The 23,041-nt window shown below is 39.3% G+C and overlaps 4 protein-coding genes across 6 annotated transcripts; 1 reads left to right on the forward strand and 3 right to left on the reverse strand.

Moving 5' to 3' along the window:
• Positions 1-3,118: 3,118 nt before the first annotated feature.
• On the reverse strand, positions 3,119-3,665 carry LOC103950727. The gene has a single exon (XM_009361956.3). It carries the CDS (start codon positions 3,536-3,538, stop codon positions 3,347-3,349), a length of 192 nt encoding a protein of 63 aa, XP_009360231.1. The 5' UTR covers positions 3,539-3,665; the 3' UTR covers positions 3,119-3,346.
• A 2,647-nt stretch (positions 3,666-6,312) lies between these two features.
• LOC125479630 (uncharacterized mitochondrial protein AtMg00810-like) lies at positions 6,313-10,880 on the forward strand. Its single transcript, XM_048589186.1, has 3 exons — positions 6,313-7,350; positions 10,563-10,564; positions 10,867-10,880. Exon 1 carries the CDS (start codon positions 6,332-6,334, stop codon positions 7,334-7,336), a length of 1,005 nt encoding a protein of 334 aa, XP_048445143.1. The 5' UTR covers positions 6,313-6,331; the 3' UTR covers positions 7,337-7,350; positions 10,563-10,564; positions 10,867-10,880.
• Positions 10,881-13,396: 2,516 nt separating this feature from the next.
• On the reverse strand, positions 13,397-17,426 carry LOC103950728 (NAC domain-containing protein 14). The gene is made up of 8 exons (XM_048589476.1): positions 17,101-17,426; positions 16,356-16,657; positions 15,901-16,203; positions 15,394-15,774; positions 14,763-15,203; positions 14,368-14,682; positions 13,975-14,286; positions 13,397-13,892 (listed from the first exon to the last, which is right to left on the reverse strand). The coding sequence occupies exons 1-8, from the start codon at positions 17,264-17,266 to the stop codon at positions 13,557-13,559; spliced, it is 2,556 nt and encodes an 851-aa protein (XP_048445433.1). The 5' UTR covers positions 17,267-17,426; the 3' UTR covers positions 13,397-13,556.
• Positions 17,427-19,755: 2,329 nt separating this feature from the next.
• LOC103950729 (E3 ubiquitin-protein ligase MARCHF2) lies at positions 19,756-22,056 on the reverse strand. 3 transcript variants are annotated; one of them, XM_048589097.1, is made up of 7 exons: positions 21,842-22,056; positions 21,401-21,768; positions 21,157-21,291; positions 21,025-21,067; positions 20,404-20,463; positions 20,193-20,307; positions 19,756-20,082 (listed from the first exon to the last, which is right to left on the reverse strand). In XM_048589097.1, the coding sequence occupies exons 2-7, from the start codon at positions 21,667-21,669 to the stop codon at positions 19,943-19,945; spliced, it is 762 nt and encodes a 253-aa protein (XP_048445054.1). In that variant the 5' UTR covers positions 21,670-21,768; positions 21,842-22,056; the 3' UTR covers positions 19,756-19,942. The 3 variants fall into 3 exon arrangements, with proteins under 3 accessions (XP_048445054.1, XP_009360234.1, XP_009360233.1); XM_009361959.3 differs by having other exon boundaries at positions 20,404-20,460; positions 21,401-21,701; positions 21,842-22,055; XM_009361958.3 differs by having other exon boundaries at positions 21,401-21,701; positions 21,842-22,055.
• Positions 22,057-23,041: the final 985 nt, after the last annotated feature.

Here is a 23,041-nt window from a genome sequence, read left to right on the forward strand (position 1 = left end):
TTACGACAAAAACCTTATGAATGTTGTGAATAATATTATTTAAGGCATGTTAGTACTGAATGCCGTATATTTCAAGTCGTAAAAGACCCAAACTGTTGTAGTAATCAAAAGTTTTTTTGTGACGCAAGCAATGATGTCGGTTCTTTTATCCGCCGGTATATGATGTTGTGTCGGATTTTTGCTAATATCCAACAATAATAGGCTTTTGTTGTCGTTTTTTCAAATGACACTAATGGGTACTTTTGTAGTAGTGACCTAGTCATGAGAGACATAAACCTTATCATTCATAAAAGAAAGAAACAATAACAAGCATAGAGCTAGGTCAGTAACCTAACCACTCTTGAAAGAAAGGTACAAGGAAAAGAGAAGGAGGAGGTTAGGCGGTGGGGGTGGACATGAAATCTAACTCTTACAAACAAAACGTAGCTAATAGGTAAGAACCTACAAAACAAATTGCAAAACCCCAAAAACAAATGATTAGGGAAAATAAACCACACATTAAGAAGGTGAGACAAACTTGTACACAATGATGTGTTTGACCCTATGCAGAAAAAAGACTTGCATACACTAGAATACTCCGTGCGGGACAATCGTGTGGATACCATCACACTGGCATACGTTTATCTTCACGGATATCAATTAACAAATTGATTTTACTTGTTGAAGTTAATCCACCACTTCTTGGTTAGCTTCACCAGAAAGATATTTTCCCTTAGATGAAGATGTTACACTTTTACATCGCTAAAGAGAAAGCTCTTCAGGTTTCAATTTGTGGTCGTTTGTTACTTAAATTTCACACAAAATCATACAAAAACTAGAGTTGTCCCTGACAATCTAGTGGGAAATTTACACAAAATCATGTGAGATGTAACTTGGTTACTAAAGCTGGTCCATTATGTAAGTCCAAACACATGTGAACTCAACAAAACTTCCTGGACTTGCATGGTCCATAAAAATAAAGGTGGAACATATTCTGCAGCACCACTTCAGTTCCTCCTGTCCCCAGAAAATTGTGTTCATGTCAATGGTTTCCTTCTGTGGTTCTCAACATGTTTTTCCTACCATCCATATGTGGAATTATTCTTTGCCACTTTTAAGCCCATCACTACCTCAGGTCTTCTTTTTTTTGCTATAATATTGTACTTTATTGCCAAAACAGCATCGGGTTTATCCAGAGAATAAACTTTTCCAAACCCTAGATGTAGTGGTAATATCATCGTATTTATAAAATTAATTAATATAAAGCTGATAGGACCAACTAACTACAATGTGAAGTATATCTTGAATTTTATGTATGAGCAAACAATATGTAGACTAGGTTCACTATATGAAGATATCACGTGCTGGCTGCTCCTTATTCTCTGTTGTATATTATTTCCTACGCATTTAGACATTGAAGCCTTGTATGGATATTGTAGGTACCTTATGAAGTCAGCACAAGTAAGAGCATAAAGAGGTTATTAGGTCATGGTCAAGTTGAAGTTGAGTATTGATCCTCTTTATGATGAAACATCACACCTATGGAATTGGACGAGTGAAAAATATCACATTTCCCTAACTTTCATCTGTAATTGTGTTTTTTTTTTTTTTTTTTTTGTCAAATGTAATTGTGTTTTGTTAGGAGATTATAAATTTGGTTGCATTATATAACTTGGCATGTCACATCATGTGCCACATAAGACGATTTATAATTTCGGTCTTTAAAAATAATCTCTCTAGCATTCCCCAAAATTCTAGACTTTGTACTTTTAAAATTCAATAAATGAGAAGGAAATGTCACGTTTTAACACTAACAACAGTTTTCCAAAGCCTTATGGACATTTTTTGGCCAACAAGACTAGGTACTCATGTCTACATGAATTGGGAGAGCAGAATTCTGCATGATCTCCCGCCAACTGTTAATACAGAAGACCTCACTACAAAAGCAAAGGTTCAAACCTACCTTGCTGCCCAAGTCGTGTGGTATTGGACTAGGGTTATTGGACTCTCTAGCTATCTTTTCTGGCCCAAGTTGGAGGGTACTTATCCTTGTTGTGGCCGCTTGGTCAAAGGGCTGTGAATCAAGACAGTCGTGGACTGGAAGTTCAATATACTACTGTCCCTTGAAAGATTACTTAATGGGCTTATAATTTTTAGGATGATTATCCATGAATTCCCTAACATAACAAATCATGGACAAATTTCTTAGATTCTCCTTTTCATTTACAAATGATATATCACCAGAGAATAAATGTTTCAGTCTCAAAACCTCGTACGCGACAAATACTCTTACTAACTTGAGCTACTAGCTTCTTTCCTTTTGGAGTGAAAACGGTCTTCAAATCAGAAGAGTAAAAGTCGTCTATTTGGCAAGAGAATAAGGATAGTGTCGCTAACTCTTAAAACAAAATATAATAAGGAAAGGATAAGAGTAATGATAATGACAACATGACAATGATAATGGAAGAATCATTATCCATACCTAAAAATTTGATTAAATCGTTCTTGTAATTAGTACATGGGTTAGACAATGTATGAAATTAATAATTACTAATCCAAGATTATTATAGGTGATTGGATTACAATGAAATGAATCCTCCCAGAACAATGAAGGAGTTTCTCACTCATTAATTTATAATGATTATAATAAAATCCAAAATATGAAATTGATACATGTTCATATCTCTACTAATTAATGAAACACTCTTTGTTAATCCAAAGAGGGTGAAAAAACAACTTAGTCTTCTATCACACAAAAAAAATGATGAGCAATAATGTAATTTCACAAGTCCAAATTTTACTGTTTTTTATTTAATCCTTACCTGTTGGAGTCAAATCCAGGATGTGATGGGAGCTCGAGCCGGGATGTGACATCACCTATAAATAATGTTAAAATATCTCTAATATTAAAAATAAAAAAACCCCCTCACTTCCCTCACGTTCTCTCTCCCTCTACCTCTCTCCTTCTCATTTTCTAAAAAAATGTGTAAACAAATGCTAGTAAAATTTATGTTAAAGTTCAACGATGCACCTTTGCATTTCGGTTCATTGGACTGCTGGATTCGCATGACTGGATTTTAACCGTTCTAATCTATCCGTTCAAATATCGATGCATTCCAAAGTTATTAACTTTAAAGAATACAGAACAAAGTACAGTTGCCATTTCATCCACCAAAAGGCGATCAAATTTACGCCAACTTAGTAAAAATAACTCCAAATATTTACACAAAACCAGAAACCCGCATCACAATTCCAAAAAGAAAATTATAAAACAAAAACAACTAACAAAGGAAGCCTTAGATACAAAACAAAAAAAAAAAAAAAAAAAAAAAAAAAAAGAAAAAAAAGAAGCCTTGTTCTTGAATGGTTAAGCAGCAGGGGCTCCAATCAAAGGAGGAGGAGGATGTTGCGGGTAGGTAGAAGCGAACGGAAGACTCCTCAGGATCAGAAACCGAACCCTCCTCGGAAAAGGGGCCGAGTGAAACAAATGCTCCAAAACCCTCGCCAGCAACACCGTGTACTCCTTCATCAGCTCCGTCACCACCGCCACCAAAATCATTTTTTTTTCAAATTTTCTCGCTTACCCAATTAATAACTCAAATAACCCAAATCAAAGAAGCAAGCTTTTGACTCTGGAAATTCCTCACCTTCTCTCTCTAGATCTTCACTCTCTCTCTCTCTAGATTCTGGTGTTTGACAATTTATAGGAAGTACAAAACGAGTGAAAGTAGGTGGTGGGTAGTGGATTTATGCGGAAGGACATGTGATCTCATATGGTTTTGGTTTTGGTTTTGGTTTTGGTTTGGGGATTTTCCAGCGGCGCCCACGGCTCCCCTATCTAAATGTCCCGGAACTTTCCAGACTTTCCAGTGTGCTTGGCTGCCACGTGCACGTTGAGACGAGTTGACTCGTTGTGGATTCAGGGTCCGGTTTTATCTGGAATATTTTTTAACCCAAAATAAAAGAAAAAGGAGGAAAGCAGATGACAAAAGACGGAGGTCACTCACTGACCGTTGGCTTTTCTCAATCATTATCCGCAGGGAGACCTAAATTATAGATAAAATTTATAAATTAAATAAGGAATTTTATTATAAATTGTTTCTGAGATTGATCAAACTCATCATTTTGATCTCTCACTTTCAAAATCAATTAATGTCATCTCTGACATTTACTAATGCACATCAATTCGGTCTTTCTATTAAGATTCCATCAACTATTCTGTTAGTTTGTATGTCGGACCCATAAATCCAATGAAATAGTGACACATGGATTTACACAAAATAAAGGTTTTTATTGCAAATGGTCTTTAACATTGATCCAACTTCTCATTTTGATCCCTGAGTTTCAAAAATCGATAAATTTGATCTCTGACTTTCAATACGGCACGTCAATTTAATCCTTAATAAGAATGAGCACGTTTATCAATGCTTAAATCATAATCCAATCATCAACTTCCATATCATTTAGTTTACAAAATTTTCTCTACAAATATAGTATCCATAACATTACCCTTATCCTTTGTGTCCTTTCAATAGGAATGAACATGTTTATCAACGCTTAAGTTATAATTCAATCATCAACTTCCATGTCATTTAGTTTACAAAATTTTGGTCTACAAATTTAGTCTCCCTAGCATTATCCTTATCCTTTGTGTCCTTTCACTACACATTGCAATTTGCATGTAGGAGATGTAGTCAATTTGGATTTCACAGGATTTTCATAGATTTTTTTTAAGTGACAGATTTGAAAGAATTTTAATAGATTCACAATTCCCTGTGGATTTTGATAGATTTATATGGATTTCTATTATAGATTTTGATAGATTTGTATGGCTTTCTTTCATGGATTTTTTAGTATTTTAGTTGACTTCTACAACACAAAATAAATTTCTTTCCTAATTCACAATCTGAAAGGAACATAATCATATATCTATTGATATATAAATACAAACCAATGAAATATGTAAATAGAATGGTTCATTGAGAATATTGATCCAAGAGTTTGAATAATTGTAAAGAATAGCTTCTGCTTTAAACATCATATCCATTCAAGAATGATGATTTCAAGTTCAAGAATAGCATATCCAATCATGAATAATAATATATGTGAAGGAGTACCAAATGGCAATCGAAATTGAATAGGAATATATATGGGCAGCAAAATCCTGGAATAACCATGGCAAATAAAAAAATAAAAAAAATAAACATTTGAACTCAAAAACATGGACACCAATTATTCGTGGAAAAAGAAGAGTGCAAATGGGAAATGCCCAATTCAGAAAATCAAAAGTGCAAATGAGAAAATCCCAGTTCAGAAGGAAAGCGTCCATGCCACAGGTAGTTCTCCTTCATCTGATCTCTTATTTGTTTTCCCTTCCTTATCTCCATCACACTCCCCAGTCATCGCCTCTCCTAGCGCTGCCCAACTTCTTTCCCATGATCCTCCCTCAACAAATATAACTTCTTCTGTGGATTCCATAGCAAACCCTAGTGTGCCTCCTGTTCTCAACCCTGATATTGTGCCCTTAGAAATGCCCAATGAGCAAGAAATTATCAGTGAACCTGAACAGCAACCGGACCTTAGTTGTGCACCTAATCCCGTACATCACATGCAAACACGCTCCAAAGCTGGCATCCAGAAACCTAATCCCAAATATGCTTTGCATGTTGTCACCACTGATACACCTGTTGAACCTACGTCCTTTAGTCAAGCCGTGAAACAACAGGAATGGCGAAATGCTATGGTCACAGAATTTAATGCCTTACAGCGTTCTGGGACGTGGAATCTTGTTCCCTACAAACCTCATATGAATTTGCTCCCAAACAAGTGGGTTTATAAGATTAAACGACATGCAAACGGCTCCATCGACCGATATAAGGCACGGCTAGTTGCCAATGGGTTTCATCAGCAACACGGCGTGGATTATGGCGAAACGTTCAGTCCAGTGGTCAAGCACAGTACCATTCGATTAGTACTTAGTCTTGCAGTCTCAAATCAATGGCCAGTTCGTCAACTTGACGTTCAGAATGCCTTTTTACACGGGTATCTAGCGGAGGAGGTCTATATGAGGCAGCCTGTTGGGTTTGTTGATTCCCAATACCCACATCATGTATGCAGGTTACAACGGAGCTTGTACGGTTTGAAACAAGCACCGAGAGCTTGGTTTCAACGTTTCTCGGATTTCCTGCTTCATTTGGGTTTTCAGGAATCTAAGTGTGATTATTCGTTGTTTGTCTTCAAGCAACAAGGTGTTTATTTACTTCTGTTGATATATGTCGATGATATATTACTTACAGGCAATCATCCACAGCAAATGCATCGTTTAATCCAGAAGCTACGCACATTATTCTCAATGAAAGACTTGGGGCCTCTCCACTATTTTCTGGGTGTGGAAGTCTCCTATTCGCATAATCTGATGCATCTTAGTCAAGCAAAGTATGCATTGGATCTTTTGAAGCGGACCAATTTTCTTGATGCCAAGCCTATTTCAACGCCCGTCTGTGCAGGTCAGAAACTCAGTCTACATGAGGGTGATCCACATCCTGATCCTTACACTTACAGAAGTGTCGTGGGGGCCTTACAGTATCTTACGATCACACGTCCTGATCTTTCATATGCCGTTAATCAAGTGTGTCAGTTCATGCATGCTCCTACTACAACCCACTGGATGGCTGTGAAACGCATTTTACGGTATGTTAAATCTACCTACGCACAAGGTTTGCTGTACAAACCTGGCAGCATGCAGCTCAGTGCGTTCTCAGATGCAGACTACGCAGGAGATCCTGATACACGCCATTCTACGGGAGGTTATGGTATATATTTGGGTTCGAACCTCATCTCCTGGAGTTCCAAGAAACAAAAGACGGTCTCCCGATCAAGCACCGAGGCTGAGTATAGGCAACTGGCCTATACAGCAGCAGAGATTTCTTGGCTACGCTCTTTGTTTCGTGATTTACAGTTGCCTTTTCTTTGTCCACAACTATGGTGTGATAACATTTCATCGATAGCTTTGGCATCTAATCCTGTTTTCCATTCCCGCACCAAACACCTCGAGGTTGACTATCATTTCGTACGTGAAAAAGTGGTGCGTGGTGAGCTTCTTGTAAACTTTATTTGTTCACAAGATCAAGTGGCTGATATATTCACCAAAGGTTTGTCGTCATCAAGGTTCAAGACTCTGGTTTCCAAGCTTCCAGTTGTGTCCCGTCCTCTCAGCTTGCGGGGGGATGTTAGATCTAGTCCTTCAGTTCAATCTGCTCCATCAACTGTACTGCAACATTCCCTGACAGCAGCACATGTGGAATACAATCTGGACAGCAAGCATCTGCTCCATCAACTGCACTGCAACATTCCCTGACAGCAGCACATGTGGTTCTCTGCCATGGTTCTTCTATAGCATTTTGCACATAAGTCAACAGAAGTTGAATGTGCTTGACACCCTTCCTCTTTTGACATCTCTCCAATGTGTTCTTAAATCTTCCAAGAGTGTCATAACCCAACCTTCTTATTCTGTCGTCAGGTGATGACATACTCATAAATGCAATAGCTAGCAAGCCTAAACCAGCAAACTCCAAGGGTTCAAAATAACCCTCTGCGAGGCTATGAATAGAGAAGCGCAAGATGAAAATAGGATTATATCGTTGTATATATTCAGCATCAGGAGAATGCAACAAACGACCATCATCAAAATTATCTGTTTGAAACTTGTTCAAGCATAGTAGTTCTTCAGATGCCACTCTATCATAAGGAAAATATAGCACGGTGGACGCACAGATTTTGGGGTCAACAACAAGATTTTCTCTAAATTGACTTCTACGGCGTTCTTTTACCGCTTCAGTATTAGTCAAGACATCATCAGACATATTCCTTTCCAGAGTCCGTTCTTTTTCTATCTTTAACACGGCACTGCCCCACAAGTGATCCATTCCAGCAACATTGGCAGGCTTTGAACCATCAAGACACTCAATTGTGCGTATCAAGTTGTATATCTCCACATCAATTTCACTAAGTGTTGCACCATAAGAAGACAGAAGCAGTAAATGCAGTTCTTTTAGATTTATGCATATATCTTTACCAAAGTCAAAACTATGTTGATGCTCCTTGATTGGAAAGAGCATCCGTAGTAACTTGACAACCTCCAACTGTCTTGCATACAGATCCGCTGTTTCCAGATTGCACTTGTGATCAATTACACTTTGGTTAGCGGAAGGGACAACAAGCGATCTTAGAATGCCAGGCATGGGCCTGGAAAATGCACCAAAACTGAAACCATCAGATGATCTGTAGTCTGAGCGAACTGTTGGCTCAAACTGAGAATGGGCAAGTAGAAGCTGAAGGTAGGGAACACGTGAAAATTTTCCCTCTGACAGCACACTTAGGAGATCTCGGATTGATTTCAAAGTTGTTGGATCTTCAAACCTATATAGAAGCGCTGGTTTCATCAATTGCTCTAGGAAAGGGATAGATTGTAATTTAATAAGACCATCAGACATCTCTCCAGTCAGTTCAAGAATGTTCATCAATATGAGAGCTTCAAAGCATCTCCACAAGGAAGTACCTGTGCTTGTTTCCTTTTGAGAACAATCAGCAACTGAAGGGACTCTTTTAACAATCCATTGCCAGATACCCACCAATATGTTCATAAACTGCATTCTTGAAGAATCCAGTTTTTTGGATGCAATGTCCAAAGGATTGTCTCTCACGTCACTGCCTGCTTCATTTGACCGACTACCTTTTGGGAATAATAAAACCTTACCAAAAGATATCTTTGCAAAAAATTTATTTACAAGGTTTAATGATTCATTGAGTGATTGAGAAGCCAATCCACCAATATCACAACCTACCAGCTCATCCTGTGACACAGAAGGTGGGAAAACGGAATTAAAAAGCTTGAACCGGTTCTTCATTTTCATTGCATTTTCATTCAAACTGAAGTGATAACGCAACATACAAATTGTTTTTCCAAGAAGACTATCAGCCTATGTAACTATTCATACAAGATACTGTCAAAGATTCTTGCTAACAGGTTGAAGGTATTATTGCCTAAAATCATATCGCCATCTCAGAATGCTTTTGTGGCGGGTAGACAAATTCAGGATTGCATTGGCATAGCCCATGAGATGTTTCATTATTTGAAGGGAAGGAAAGCCAAGAATAGATTTGAAATGGGGATTAAACTGGATATGCAGAAGGCGTATGATAGAGTTGAATGGGACTTTTTGGATGCGGTAATGGAAAGAATGGGGTTCAGCAGTAGTTGGAGAGCGATAATTAATGGATGTGTTTCGTCTGTGAAGTTCGCTGTTCTCCTAAATGGGCAGACTGGAGAGTCTTTTGCTCCCTCGCGGGGTCTCCGTCAGGGGGATCCTCTTTCTCCTTATTTATTCATTTTGGTGGGGGAAGTTCTTTCCAAACTGTTTCAGGGTGCGGTGGACCAAGGTAGGCTGGAGGGGGTGAAGATTGGTGGATCTGGACCCGTGATTTCTCATCTCTTCTTTGCGGATGATACCCTTCTGTTTTTGCGGGCAGATGTGAAAAACTGCAGGAACTTGAAACACATTCTGGACAAATTTTGTGTGGCGTCTGGGCAGAAGGTTAATTTGGAGAAATCCAGTGTTTTCTTTGGGGCAAATGTTCCGAAGGTGAACGCAGATCAGATGGGGAATGCCCTTGGTATGGCGGTGGTTAGCAATCCGGGGACCTATTTGGGGGTCCCTGCTATTTGGGGTCGGTCGAAAAGGCGTGGTCTTGCTTATGTGAAAGGAAGAGTAATGGAAAAGCTACAAGGGTGGAAACAAAGTACTCTATCTCGTGCTGGTAAAGAGGTTCTAATTAAGGCTGTTATCCAAGCTATTCCGGCGTACCCAATGTGCATTTTCAAATTCCCCGCCGCCGTTTGTCAGGAATTGGATGCGTTGGTGGCTGGATTTTGGTGGGGTTGCAAGGAGGGAGCCCAAAAGATTCATTGGGTCTCAAAGGAGGTTTTGGGTTTGCCAAAAGACTTGGGTGGTTTAGGCTTCAGAAACTTTATGGAATTTAATGATGCTCTGCTCGCTAAACAGTGTTGGCGGTTAATCACGGAACCGGACTCGCTGTGGGCTAGGGTGATTAAAGCCCGGTATTTTCCCCATTGCTCGATATGGGATGCAAAGAAAGGTGGTAGGGCTTCTTGGGCATGGAGCAGCCTCATCTGTGGAAGGGACGTGATCAAGGAGGGTTCCCATTGGCAGATTTTAGGCGGTCAGGAGGTGCGGGTGTGGCAGGATAGGTGGCTTCCATCCTTGCCTCTTGGACATCCGGTGCCGGTTGGCCAGGTTGCGGTTACTCCCAGTTTGAGGGTCAGTGCGCTTATCTGTTCGGAGTCGGGGCGGTGGAATCTTAGGTTTTTAGAGCCATTTTTATCGGGGGAGGCATTGAAGGCTATTGAGGAGACGCCTCTGGGGGATCTAAGTCGTAATGATAGGCTTATCTGGGATTTGAGTAAGAACGGATCGTATTCGGTCAAGTCGGGTTATAGATGGCTGCAAGGTAGATCAATGGCCAGGAGGGACAAGCGTCGGCCTTTTGTTCGTGGGGTTCCTAAGGAGTTCTGGAAGGGGATTTGGAAGCTGGAGGTGCCCCCCAAGTTGCGTCATTTCTTGTGGCTTACGATGCATAATTGTCTTCCTACTCGGGAAGCCCTGTACCGACGACGGTCCTCTCTGACCTCTACTTGTCCTATTTGCTGCTGCCATGATGAAACCATTGAGCACATTTTCCTTTCTTGCTCTTGGGTTGAGCCAATTTGGTTTGGTGGGGCTTTGGGGTATAAATTGGATCGTCTTTCTCTTCCGTCTTGGCTGGAATGGATTCAGAAGGTATTCTCTCCGAATTTATGCAACTTTGGAGATACAATATGGAGACAATCATATATTGTTTTTACCTGTTGGTGTATTTGGAAAGCTCGCTGTGATCTTGTTTTCAAAGGGATGTCTGTTAACCCTTTAAAAGTATTGGCTGATGTATCTGCGGCTATGAGCTCATTTATTGGTGCTAAGGCTATGGTTGGGGTGAGGGGAGGGTGTGACGGGAGGAGGGGTACCCAGGTGGCGCAGTGGTGTGCTCCGGCCTATCCTTTTGTGAAGATTAATGTGGATGCTAGTTGGTCCAAGGCCTCAAAGATGGGATTTGTTGGATTGATTGCGCGGGACATGGAGAGAAAATTTGTGGCTGCAGCGCGGTATGCTATTTCTGCTCCTTCTGCTGCTGCAGCGGAGGCTTATGCGTTGTTGCACGGGTGCAAGCTAGGTGAAGACCTGGGTGTAAGGTATGTAATTCTTGAGTCGGACTCCCTTGAAGCGATTAATTGTTTATCTAGCTCGCTGTCTAGGGGTAGTTGGGAGGCATTCCCGGTGCTGGCTCAGGTTAAACAGCTGGGGGGGAAGTTTCTTGATTGCCGATGGTCTTGGGTGCCCCGTTCTGCTAATGGCGTGGCTCACAAGATTGCATCGGGTAGTTTTACGGAGATGAGTGATGTCGTTTGGGCCGTTAGGCCCCCATCTTCGTTGGTCTTTGTATTGAATAATGACGGGCTACCTTGTCCTCATTAATTTGTTTTGGTGGTGTCGGGGGTGACGCTTCTACTTGGTGGAGGGGTCTTTGTGGTTTACCCCTTGTCATTGCTTGTTATTGTATGTTTGTTTGCCTCTTTGTAGGCCTTTTATGATATGGTAACTGGTGTTCAAAAAAAAAAAAAAAAAAACAACTATAATCCCAATTCAAGCAAATTATGGTCCGATTGTTACTCATCTTCCTAGATGAACAAACCAAGAGCATGAATTCAGAAAAATACAAGAAACATTCAAAACGCGGGAGTCTACTGGGAAATGCTCTGAACTCATGGTAGGACTATTCATCTTCTATGGTTTGGTGTGAAAAGAAATCTGAGCGGGGAGGGTTGGATTGTTGATAGCATTTGGTATTTATATCACACACTCTCAAATCCATTAAAATCCTTCATTCACAAAAATCCTAGCAAATCCTTGACATTTCCACTACATCTTGATTTGATGGACTTTTTAAACTTTTAATTGATTATCCATGGATTTGGATATGTTCTTTAAATCCTCCAAAATCCTAATTTGACTACCCTATGATTTTAAAATCATTTAAAATTCACATTTAAACTCCTAATTGACTACACTCTAATTTTAAAGTCTATTAAAATACTATCAAATCCTAATTTGACTACACTCCCTAAAAGACAGTAAATTTGCATGAAACGGGTTCACGACTATGAATAATTTTTTTGTGTAACCAACCAATAAACTAATGCCACTAAAAAATATATTTTTATTTATATTGTAACACGTAATTATTAATTTGTGTTCTAAGCACATAAATCACTCAATTAACGTGAAATTATTATTTCAAACGAAATTTATATGTAACTTATATTATTAAATCAAAAGACCAAGATCACAGAGAATCCATGCCACATGCAAGTCATTCTATACGTTATATAGGGTCTGGTTTTTTTAATTTTGATATTTATATTGTTTTCTTTTTATCAAAGCAGCTTTGTTATTCTTGTGGCGTTTCATTAGCCCGCTGTTTCCGATTTCCGACCAAAACGGCAAAACCCACCTAATAGCCGGCTGTTTTAATGTCATCATTCTGTTGGTTAGATGTCATTGTGACTCCAGGAAGATTCTCGCAACATCTTATTTGTGAGGTTAAAAATCATTATAAATTTTTTTATTTAAAATTGAATATAAACAATACCTGACAAAAACTAGTTACACGATATACGATGAACGAATATGATTGGAGGATTCCCGGAATCCTCACAAAGAGAATCCGGCGAGGATCCTCTCTCATTGTGACTACTTGATTACTGTTGATCCAACTGTAATCTGTAATCGGATGGACTGATTTGAGTGTTTTTTGTGTGCGAGATTATCATAAAGCGTACGAATGATTATCAATTATTGATGCAAATGTGATCCCACTACATTATTAATTGAGTGTCACGTCACTTACAAAATGTGTGAGGAACTCCTTATTCTGAGTAGTTTACCCTCAACCAGAGCGAATGTGACCTCACTATATCAATGCATAAGAGTATCACTCACAAGCACGTAAATGATTGTCCCAAACACCATTGTGTTCGTAACGTAGCTACGAACAACACTGTATATCTTTTGTAATTAATAAGTTAGGTCATTGCTTGACTCATTTCTTGTAAAAATAGAAGTATCCATACTTTCTCCAAATCACAATTAGACACATGCATACACTACACAAAAAACACGAAAAAATTTCAACACGTGCTAGATATTTGGTGGGTTGTAGGAGTGGCTACTTGCAAGAGAAGGAGCCCAAGTATTTTCTTGTACGCTATGCTTCCAATTGAAAACAAAACCAACTCAAAAACAGATGAAATAATAATACAAACTATGTCATTATTTATCTCACCCAAGGTTACATCCGCAAGCGCATATGATAATGCAATTTACAAGCCTAATAACTGTTTCAACTTAAAAGTAAACACATCGTGGAACGAAGCACCAATCGCCTGTGGCATCTTCCGAGCAACATCAAGGTCTAAATGTCATCCAAATCCCACTAAACGCAACGAACAGGGTTACAGCTAAAGGAATACCAACCGAAATAACAAATGTAGGACTCAGGCCGTGGCCTTTAGGCATTGTCTTTGAAGGCATTGACTTCCCAATATGGTTGCTGGGTAATGCATCATCCCTTGCTGTCCTTAACCTCAATTTTCTTGGGGCTTCTCCAGCAGTTCCACTGCTCTCATCAACTGGTTTTGTTGGTGAATCATCAATTATTTTCCTGTTCACGTCTGACTTCGAAAGATGGGACTCTGCATCTTGCCCATCGAAATTACAAATCTTCTCTCTGGCTTCTTTGACCTGCAAGGAACAAAATTGCTCACTTAGAACATCTAACATATGTATAGAGCATGCTCGTGTTGGCTTCGTTGATAATCCTTACCTCATGAACAGTTGACTGTACATTATCTTCTTCACCAGGGGTTGTATCTCTCACTTTGCTATCAGCAACTGACCAAGGTGAACTTTTCATCTGCAAACGGATTCTTCTAGGAGCACTGCCCTGAGTTACAAAATCATCTAAACTTAATGGTTGTTGAGGCTCAGGGGCCTTGATCTTGATTCCAGTTCTACCAACAACATCAGAATCATAGCTGACGGAATTCTTCATAGTGGCCAAGTCTTCATTATTGATTTCTGCATGCCCTTTCTCCTGTTCATCTGAGGTCAGACTCTGCTGTATTGCTTCTCTAGCCTGTATGAAACAATCAGAGTTAAAGTTAAAAATGCATAAGCGACAACAGAGTTATTAAGTTGGTCTCACAAAGACCCTTACCTCAGTATTAGTTGATTGTACTTCATCTTCTCCCCCGTCATCTGTGTCTCTCACATTACTATCAGCAATGGACCCAGATGAAATATTCATCTGCAAACGGATCCTCCTAGGAGCAGTGCCCTGAGTTACTGAACTGTCTGAATTTGATCGTTGTTGAGGCTGCCGAGTCCTAATCATGATTCTACTTCTACCATCAGGATCACAACCATGGTTAATAGAATTATTCCTGCTGGATAATTCTTCTTTGTCGTTGAATATTGCATGCTCTTCCTCCTGTTCATCAGAAGTAGGACTCTGCCCTATATCCTCTCTAGGCTGCATGAAACAATCAGTGTAAAGTTAGATAAATGCATGTTACAAGAATTATTAAGTTAGCTTCACAAGGACACCCTTACCTGTGTAATAGTTGATTGGACTTCATCATCTTCCCTGCTGTAGTTTTCATCGCTCTCATTGCCATTGGTAATTGACCCAGATGAACGGTCCACTGATAAACGAAGTCTTCTTGCAGCAGTGCCCTGATATACAAAGTTATCTGTATTTGGTTGTAGTTGAGGACCACGAGCCCTAATCTTGATTCCAGTTCCACCAACATGGTCAACACCATGATTCCAACTTCTTGAATCATCCAAACCATCATTAACTGAACTCACAGGAAATTGCTCAGCAAATGAGCATTCAGATAAATAACTGTCCGCCATCTTTCCCATTCTAGGTTTTTGGTCATCAAGCAATGCTTGGGCTTCAGCTTGCCAATAACCAAATGAGGTGTTCTGCAGATCCTCGGAACCAAATTGCTCATTGTACAAGCCAGATGCCATCCTTTGCAGATCATGCTGGTACACAAGAACAAAGCAAAAGTTTACTGTCTGCCTTCATTTCTAAATTACTACGAACTGATTTCAAAAGATTAATTTTAGAATTTCAGTTCCATGAAGAAGACTAAACAGGCTTGACAGGAAAACAACCAAGAATTGCCAAAATTGTGGGTTACAAGAAACAAGAAATTATTTAATTTGCCCATACCTGGGTGATATTGGTGTCCGTGTTATCCCATGCACCATTGAAACATGAGTTCACTGGCGGCGTGGTGCACGCATTACCAGATAAATAGGTCTCATTTCCAATGACCAAGTTCTTCTGACTTGTTGACTCCTCACAAGAGCTCTCATAATGGCTATTGCCGAACTCATCCAACAACTCTGTGAGGGATACATCCAGTTCACATGTGCCGTCCTGAAAATGCAATCCATTATCATAATTGCCAAAGTCACTGGTAAAAGGTGAACCCATAAAATGTTCCAGCTCTGCATTAATCTGCGAATGCAACGGTGAGAATACTTTGCAATCAATCGGGCCGCCCAAAGACTCATAGAATGCAGGATTTTCTTCCATTGTCAGATGGCCCTACAGTTGAGAAGCACAAAGATCACAATATTTGGTCACTGGTTGTTAACATCTGTAAACTTGTGTACAAATTTAGGAGTACAATTATGAATGTGACAGAAACAAAACAAAGAATGCACATCTTACCTGGATCCCTGTTTCTACTGCTCCTTGATCTTCCACATCAGAGGCCATAAAAAAATCAGGTAGCGGTGGGAGAGCATCAGGGGTCACGTTGTCAGAATTATCAGTCAACCACCTCATGATACCTTCCGCCTGATTTTCACCTTGGATCTCCGATGTAGCTGTTTCCTGAATTATATCTGAGGACTCATCAGGAGATGACTTAGTTGGGGTAGGAGATAAACCAGTTTGTTCAACTTCGTCATACTTTGGTACATCAGCCTTCTCTTCTGGTTTATGGAACAAGCGACAGAGAACAAAGGCACCCTGTATCAGAGAGTTGGTTAGACATCATTCAGAAGAAGTACAAATTTATTTATCAGTGCCAGTACAGACCAGTTTAAAAATATGCACCATACCCAAGTATATATATATGCGAAAAATGGATGAATAAGGCAAGTATTAAGCGGAGGGAGTACCTGGCCCGGACCAGTGCCATCAAGTTCCTTTTGAGTGGCACGATACTCGTGCATGATCCAGCTGGTGCGCTCCCCCTTAGGGGCGCGACCTCTGTAGAAAACCAACGTCTTCTTCATCCCAACTTGGCCATTGCTGTTAGAGGCAGACTTGCACTGACGGGACTTTATGGTCCGGTCCTTCCCTGTGGCCTTCCAGTATCCAGCATCAGTGGCTCTATTTGACCGATGGCCATTTGGGTACTTCCTATCCCGGGGGCAAAAGAAAAACCACTCTTGATCATCTGACTTTATCACTGATAATTCTGCGCAACACATATCACAACGACACCAATTACACTTATGTACAGCTTAAGGCTTCAAGCTTCAAGCTTTATTACTATGTTCAAATTGGGTACTTAAAAATTCGTATTATCCCTTACAATTACAATCGATACCTCAGTTCAGGCAGATTAAAAATTCACTACTTACATCTACAAGCTTACAACAATATTCGAAATGGGTAATTAAAAATTTGAATTATTATTTAAATTATCACAATTAGAGTGGAATTACGCAATGAATCTGCATAGCAATAAGGAGGAATTATTCACTGGTGATGTATGGAATAAAGGAAAATTCTCAATCCAGCCAATTAAATATTCTTATCCAGAAATTCCAAATACCCAATAAATAAACAACGACCATAAATTCGAATTCAAAACCCCCCAAAAACAGGAAAAAGACAGAGATGGAGAGAAACAATTACTTGGCAAATCCCAAGGCTCCCATCTGCAAACGTCGATTTCCGGGATGACTCGGACCTCAGAATCACGGCCGTTGATCTTCAGCCGCAGGTAGTGGTTGATGAGCTCCTCGTCCGTGGGCCTGAACCGGAACCCCAACGGCAGCGATTCCATCGACAGCTCCGCCATCTCCGACCACTGATCTTCCTCAAATTTCCCAATTTCTCAAAACCCTAGCTCGCAGAAAAATTAAATAGTTTCGCAACCCTGCTGCTTGTTCAGAGCAAAGACGAATACTTTATGGGTCGGAAATTTGGGGAAAAAATGTGGGCAGCTTCCTGTTTTCTCGCTCTGTCACTCGCTCGCTTTTATGTGGATTTACCAAGCTCGGGATTGGTGGACTGAGTTGACTAGAAGCTTGACCGGGTTCTGATTGGGTTGACTGAAGCGGTTGTTCGTGCGTGCGTCGTAGGGGATCTGCATTGTTTGACCGATTGCTTAAGAGGCAGGAGAAGGAGGCGCCAAGTGTCGGCTCGTCTCGTGCTGTCGTGATATGCAATCACGCAAATTCCCATTCCGTACTGTTTTTAACTTTTTGACTTTTGTTTTTTACCGCTCTGATTCTGCAGTGGAAATTGTAACGGTAATTTATGTAAGTTCGGCGATGTGGTATGAACATGTTTTGCATACAATAAGCATGAGAATTTATTTTATTTTAAAAAGGGATCAGTTGTAGTTTTGCTATGACAATCTATCTTTTTGGAGGCTAAAAAGACTAATAAAAGCATTTCATCTTCCCCCATAACCATTATCGTGTGGTTCACCAACATCAGGAATAGAAAATTTTGTATGACATTTTTCATCTTTAAAAATTAGGTATCTATCATAACTTCACCAAACAAAGCAAGCAAGCATGGCAAGTAAGACATATCACATGGCTTCCTTCTCGGTTGACAACAGGGCATAAGCCCGAAAGAAAAAGAAAGATTACATAAGCATATCACGAGGCCATGAAAATCTCAGTTATATCCGCAACTAGCAACCGACTACAAAGAAGAAGGAGGAGGTTGCTCGAAAAAGACTAGACCAAAACTGCATGATAAACCCCCAATAAACCAAACCATCAGCAACAATTTTTTTTTTTTAAGTAAATATGTCAAATTTCAAAAGATCAGTTTTGGTGCATAAGAGCATGATAATTTAATACCAAACTTCCCAAAGGGTGATTAGAAGTCATAGATTATTGCCACTAGTATAAGGATCTAATAACAATCTTCTTCGTTTGCAACGATTTATGAATGATAAGTTTGATAATGAATTATGACTAATCCATTGGGTAACTTAGCACTAGGAAAACCTCAAATATCGTCCCTTAAAAGCAAAACACAAAACATTGTTTTTTCAATGTTATGGCAGTGTGAACGTGCTTGCTTTCTGCCTTGAGCAGAAGAACAATCTTATGAATTATAATACATCATACTTTGATCATTACTAATTAAATTTAATATACCATTGTAATGATTGCGGTCAATAGCCAAAAATAGAAGAAAAAACAGACGAGTATTTTTGGATGGCCAATTTCAGTAGCTAGTTTGCTTGTACTTGTAAAATACTCGAGGAGAAAAATTGGAAAATCAAGAAGCAAAATCGTGCAGTAGTTGCATTCTTGGGATGCCAATTATTTTACTGCAGGCTTTCGGTAAACAAAAGCACCAACTCCAAAGTAAAATGTCGCCACTTGTTGCTGCCTTTAACAAAAAGTTTTATTCTCCGGCGGTGCTCCACATGATTATACCGTCTCTGTGTGTCTGTGGGGTTTGTAGCACAAAAGCAAAGTCTTGTTCGAACCCCAATGATATTCCCACGGCTTCCTATGTTCCTGGTCGGCCGGTACTTTTCACCCCGCTAAGTAAACTCTAATGAGCAGTTGGCGATGGTGAGTTGTCGATGCAGTCATTCGCGATTCAAAGTCGTCGATGTATTGCAAAATTCATGTACATTATCAAATCACAATTATTCAATAGATGTAGAATAAATGGTAGAATGAATTAAAAAAAATATATATAGTTTGAAGATAAAAGGATGCATTTGAAATTTACAGATTTGGTATCCAAACTCCGATTTGAGCTCATGATACCTTTTTGAAAAAGGAACAACACCATAAGTCTTATACGATGGATTTTGGCCATCCTGGGTAGTCTCAGCCCGTTTTAACCTTAAAAAAGTGTTTAAAGTTTCGTAATAAAAATCACTCTTTGTTTGTCATCCGATTCATATTAATTATGTTGATTTAATTCTAGAAGTCCTCTGAGTTGGTCCAAACGTTTCTAATCTTTATTTAAGTCATCTTAATGTATCTATGGCATTCATTAAGAATTAATCAAATACAACATTGGGATTTCTCTCAATTTCCTGATGATTCCACGCTTTGTTCTACAAGAAATTACGTTGGTAACTCTGATCGCTTTGTATTGTGTCATCCAAGCACGTGCAACTAATACTAGCATAGCTCTAATGAAAACTTCGGTTGAGATCAGATAGACTATGATCGTCGGGAGCCGTTGAAGCATGCCTTGTAAGACCCACATGCATCAACGGCTCACAATTATTGACTGAGTCTAGCATTTTTCGGTTTGAAGATAATGTGGATGCGCAGTTCTATACAACGTGTGCTCAAATAATGAAATAACAAGTTTATTACAAAAACCAAGTAATAAAATAGTAAATGGTACATTTGGTTGAGGTAAAACGGCAATGGGTGCCCTAGCAAAACAAACAACAAAGTGAACGTATACCCTCCCTCCTCCATCCGCGCAATCAAGTAAATTTCTACTTCTACATCATCTTGTTACTTACAACTTTTACCTAAAAAGTAGGATGGTAACCAAGAGGCACATTCGTGTGACTTGCGTCGACTCTCCGCACGACTCTCCTCACACTCCACTCGTGGAAGAATTCCAGGGCAAGTCTCAGTGCAGTGCCGAGTCCAAGAACCACAATAATACCTGTACATGTACAACGTCTCTTACAGATTACAGTTCAACAAGCAATACCACCAATCATACTAATTTCTTGAACAAATCAAATTTTTACATATCGATGGGCACAAGCGTACCTATAATGATGTTGATGGGCAGTGCGGAGACACCAAGGGTGACCGAAATTAGCACGTCCAACAGTAGACCACCTATAAGGATTGAAAACGCCACATAAAGTGGGCTTACACAACCCTGCAACAAAGACCGGTGCAGTCGAAATCATTGCATCAACAACGTTATTCATCAAGGTTACTAATAATCTAGTAGATTGATTAGTGTCTTCCTTACCCTGTCTCGATTTTGTGATCGGTAGGATGAGTCAACTCTCCAAACCCAGTAGCTTGCCTGCTATTGCAAATACACTGAGAGTTAAATTTTGACATAAAAATGGGTAATGGCAGTCCCATAAATCTATGCTCAGACGTAATAATTCACAATCCAAAAAAAAAATCCTACTCTATTCCTGAGACAATTAGGTTCAGGATCACTACTCCGAAACTTAAAAGTTCAAATCTAAGGACAGTCCAAACTACACACTAAGTTAGAAAATAAAAAAAAAATGGAACCAGTAAGATTTTGGGTACCAAAAAGCTCTGAAAGAGTCCGATATCAAACATAAAGTGGAACGGCTATCTAAACTACACACTAAGTTAGAAAAGAATAAAAAATGGATAACCAGTAAGATTTTGGGTACCGAAAAACTCTGAAAGAGTCCGATATCAAACATAAAAGTGGAACGGCTATCAAATTGCTTAGTGTCTATAGTACAATACTATTCTTTGAAGTTATAGATCAAGACTTTTGGCTGGTGGAATATCCCTTTAGCTACGCTAATTCCGCACAGATATGTTAAGTTATGGCTTGATGAGCATAAGCTATCCGTTACACCCAAAGGTTCAGAATACATACAGTTGGCTGAGCCTCTGGAGATGCAACATTTGCTGCTACCCCTCTGCATAAACAGATTAGATCTTTCTATAAAATCTGACTTTACAAGTGAGCTATTTTACAACTTGCCAATGAAATTAGTGAGGGAATTACTGGCATATCTCGCATTTGTTCGATCCCCTGGAGCGAAACCAAGCGTCTATACATGATCTGTGGGATTTCGCAAGCCCGCCTCGACATTGGCATCCGAGATCAATCAAAACTTCATCTTTCTCCTGCTGACACACTCTGAGGAACAAGCACAAAAAACCCAATATAATAAAATTCAATTTCAAAAACCATATGATCATAAACCATTAAATTGTAATTGAAAATCCAGCGATTTTTCGATACTCGCCTGCATTGTTCATGAGAGCTGGAAGTCCTCGACAGGTGGTCCTTTTTGGGAGAAGGAACCTCCTCTGAAAAATTGACCGTGGCGGTGACAGTCGGCGGTTCATGAACTTCCGATGATGCCCCACCCGAAACGACAACCTGTTGTAGCGGCAGCACCGTATCCACAGTTGCCAAACTGGGAAGTGAGCTAGTCTCAGGACCGCCGCCACCTAGCTGCTGCTTCTCCAGGTCAAGTAACTCTCCATTTTCACTCTCTTTCTCACCCCCCATTACTTCCGTGCTCCTGAATCTTACTCAAACCCCTAGAAAGTAGAAAACCCCCAATTTAATCCAATTTCCAATTTCCCGAACAATTCACATGAAAAATTTCTGTGAAAAAAATTAAATTAAATTAAAAGCAAAGTGATAATTAAGGGGTTGTAAGGAGAGTGGATTGTCTTACCTTTTGGCTACGAACCTGAATAAAAAAATTTACAGGGTCTGTGGCTTCGGCATAACCAGAAGAAGCAGAGGAGGAAGAAGAAGTTGAAGCGGTGGAGGAGAACATGAATATTTGGGGATTTTGGAAGTTTGGTAAAGCTCGGTTAGATCAGCAGCACAACGTGTTTAAGGAAAGACTAGGTGAGGTGATGGGACGGTTTGCTAGAATTAGAAGGAAAGAAAATAAGGAATTTAATTTTGTTGGTCAAGATAGCGTGCTCATCTTATTGTATTCGGACATAAAAAAAAGTAGGGGTGTGATATTTACACACCTTATTTTACTTCTTACACGTATTTTTAATTTTCGATCATCGGATCGGACGAATCGAAGAAGATTAACGGACAGAAATTATCAAGAGGTGTGTGAGAAGTAAAATAAAGTGTGCGAATAGCACATTCCAAAATGTATATGGGATCATGAGTTTGAAGCATGTCTTCGGAATTTTCTTTTTCTTCATAAAATAGAGATATTAAGAAACGAGATAATCAAACACAAACAGTTATTATTTATTTTGTTATAAAAAACGTGTTAATTATCAGAAATGTGAATACAAAGGATGAATGTCATTCTCATTCCTGATATATTATTCGTTTACTATCACATAAAAAAAGGAAAAATAAATAAATAAAATTCCTATTAAAATTCAATGTTTCATATGCAATTTCAAGGAAATATCATTCTCAAATAGAATTTATTTATCGCATACCTGGACAATTTAGATATCATTTTCACATTACCATTTTATCTATTTTGGTCAAGATTTGAAATTATATAGAATGAAACATTCTTTTCAATGGTTTAAAATTAAGGGTTTAATCCAATGACTATAGTCAACAACTTCGGAAACAAGTTACATAAATTTCATAATCCATGACAGCATGGAGAAACCATGGTCATATCAGGTTGGAGGCACAGTTGAGTCATGCCAGAGATACTGCTCAACCAACCCCAACCACAAACATTCGTCGTGTCAACTCCTCAACTCCCCTCAATCTACGATTCTACGGGCACATTTAAAACCGTTTTCAAAAGGATTAAAAGAACTTTCTGACAACTAAAAACGTTAATAAAGTGCAAGAAAAATCACTTCCAAGCACCCGAAAATTGAAAAATCTTTTTCCTCTGCTTAGACCATCTCCAATGATGACTTATAACCTAAAA

The sequence above is a fragment of a genome, unplaced genomic scaffold (genome assembly GCF_019419815.1).
Source record: "Pyrus x bretschneideri cultivar Hongxiangsu unplaced genomic scaffold, Pyrus_bretschneideri_v1 Contig3, whole genome shotgun sequence".
Classification (NCBI taxonomy): Eukaryota; Viridiplantae; Streptophyta; class Magnoliopsida; order Rosales; family Rosaceae; genus Pyrus; species Pyrus x bretschneideri.

Excerpts from the sequence above, each read along its gene's own strand:
- LOC103950729 (XM_048589097.1), bottom strand. The coding sequence starts at position 21,669 with ATGGGGGGTGAGAAAGAGAGTGAAAATGGAGAGTTACTTGACCTGGAG. Across the intron at positions 21,292-21,400 it reads AGCTCTCATGAACAATGCAG|AGTGTGTCAGCAGGAGAAAG; the intron begins GCGAGTATCGAA and ends CTTGTTCCTCAG. Across the intron at positions 20,464-21,024 it reads CTCCAGAGGCTCAGCCAACT|CAGGCAAGCTACTGGGTTTG; the intron begins GTATGTATTCTG and ends TATTTGCAATAG.
- LOC125479630 (XM_048589186.1), top strand. The coding sequence starts at position 6,332 with ATGAAAGACTTGGGGCCTCTCCACTATTTTCTGGGTGTGGAAGTCTCC.
- LOC103950727 (XM_009361956.3), bottom strand. The coding sequence starts at position 3,538 with ATGATTTTGGTGGCGGTGGTGACGGAGCTGATGAAGGAGTACACGGTG.
- LOC103950728 (XM_048589476.1), bottom strand. The coding sequence starts at position 17,266 with ATGGCGGAGCTGTCGATGGAATCGCTGCCGTTGGGGTTCCGGTTCAGG. Across the intron at positions 16,658-17,100 it reads GGAGCCTTGGGATTTGCCAA|AATTATCAGTGATAAAGTCA; the intron begins GTAATTGTTTCT and ends TGTGTTGCGCAG. Across the intron at positions 14,683-14,762 it reads TCCAATCAACTATTACACAG|CCTAGAGAGGATATAGGGCA; the intron begins GTAAGGGTGTCC and ends TGTTTCATGCAG.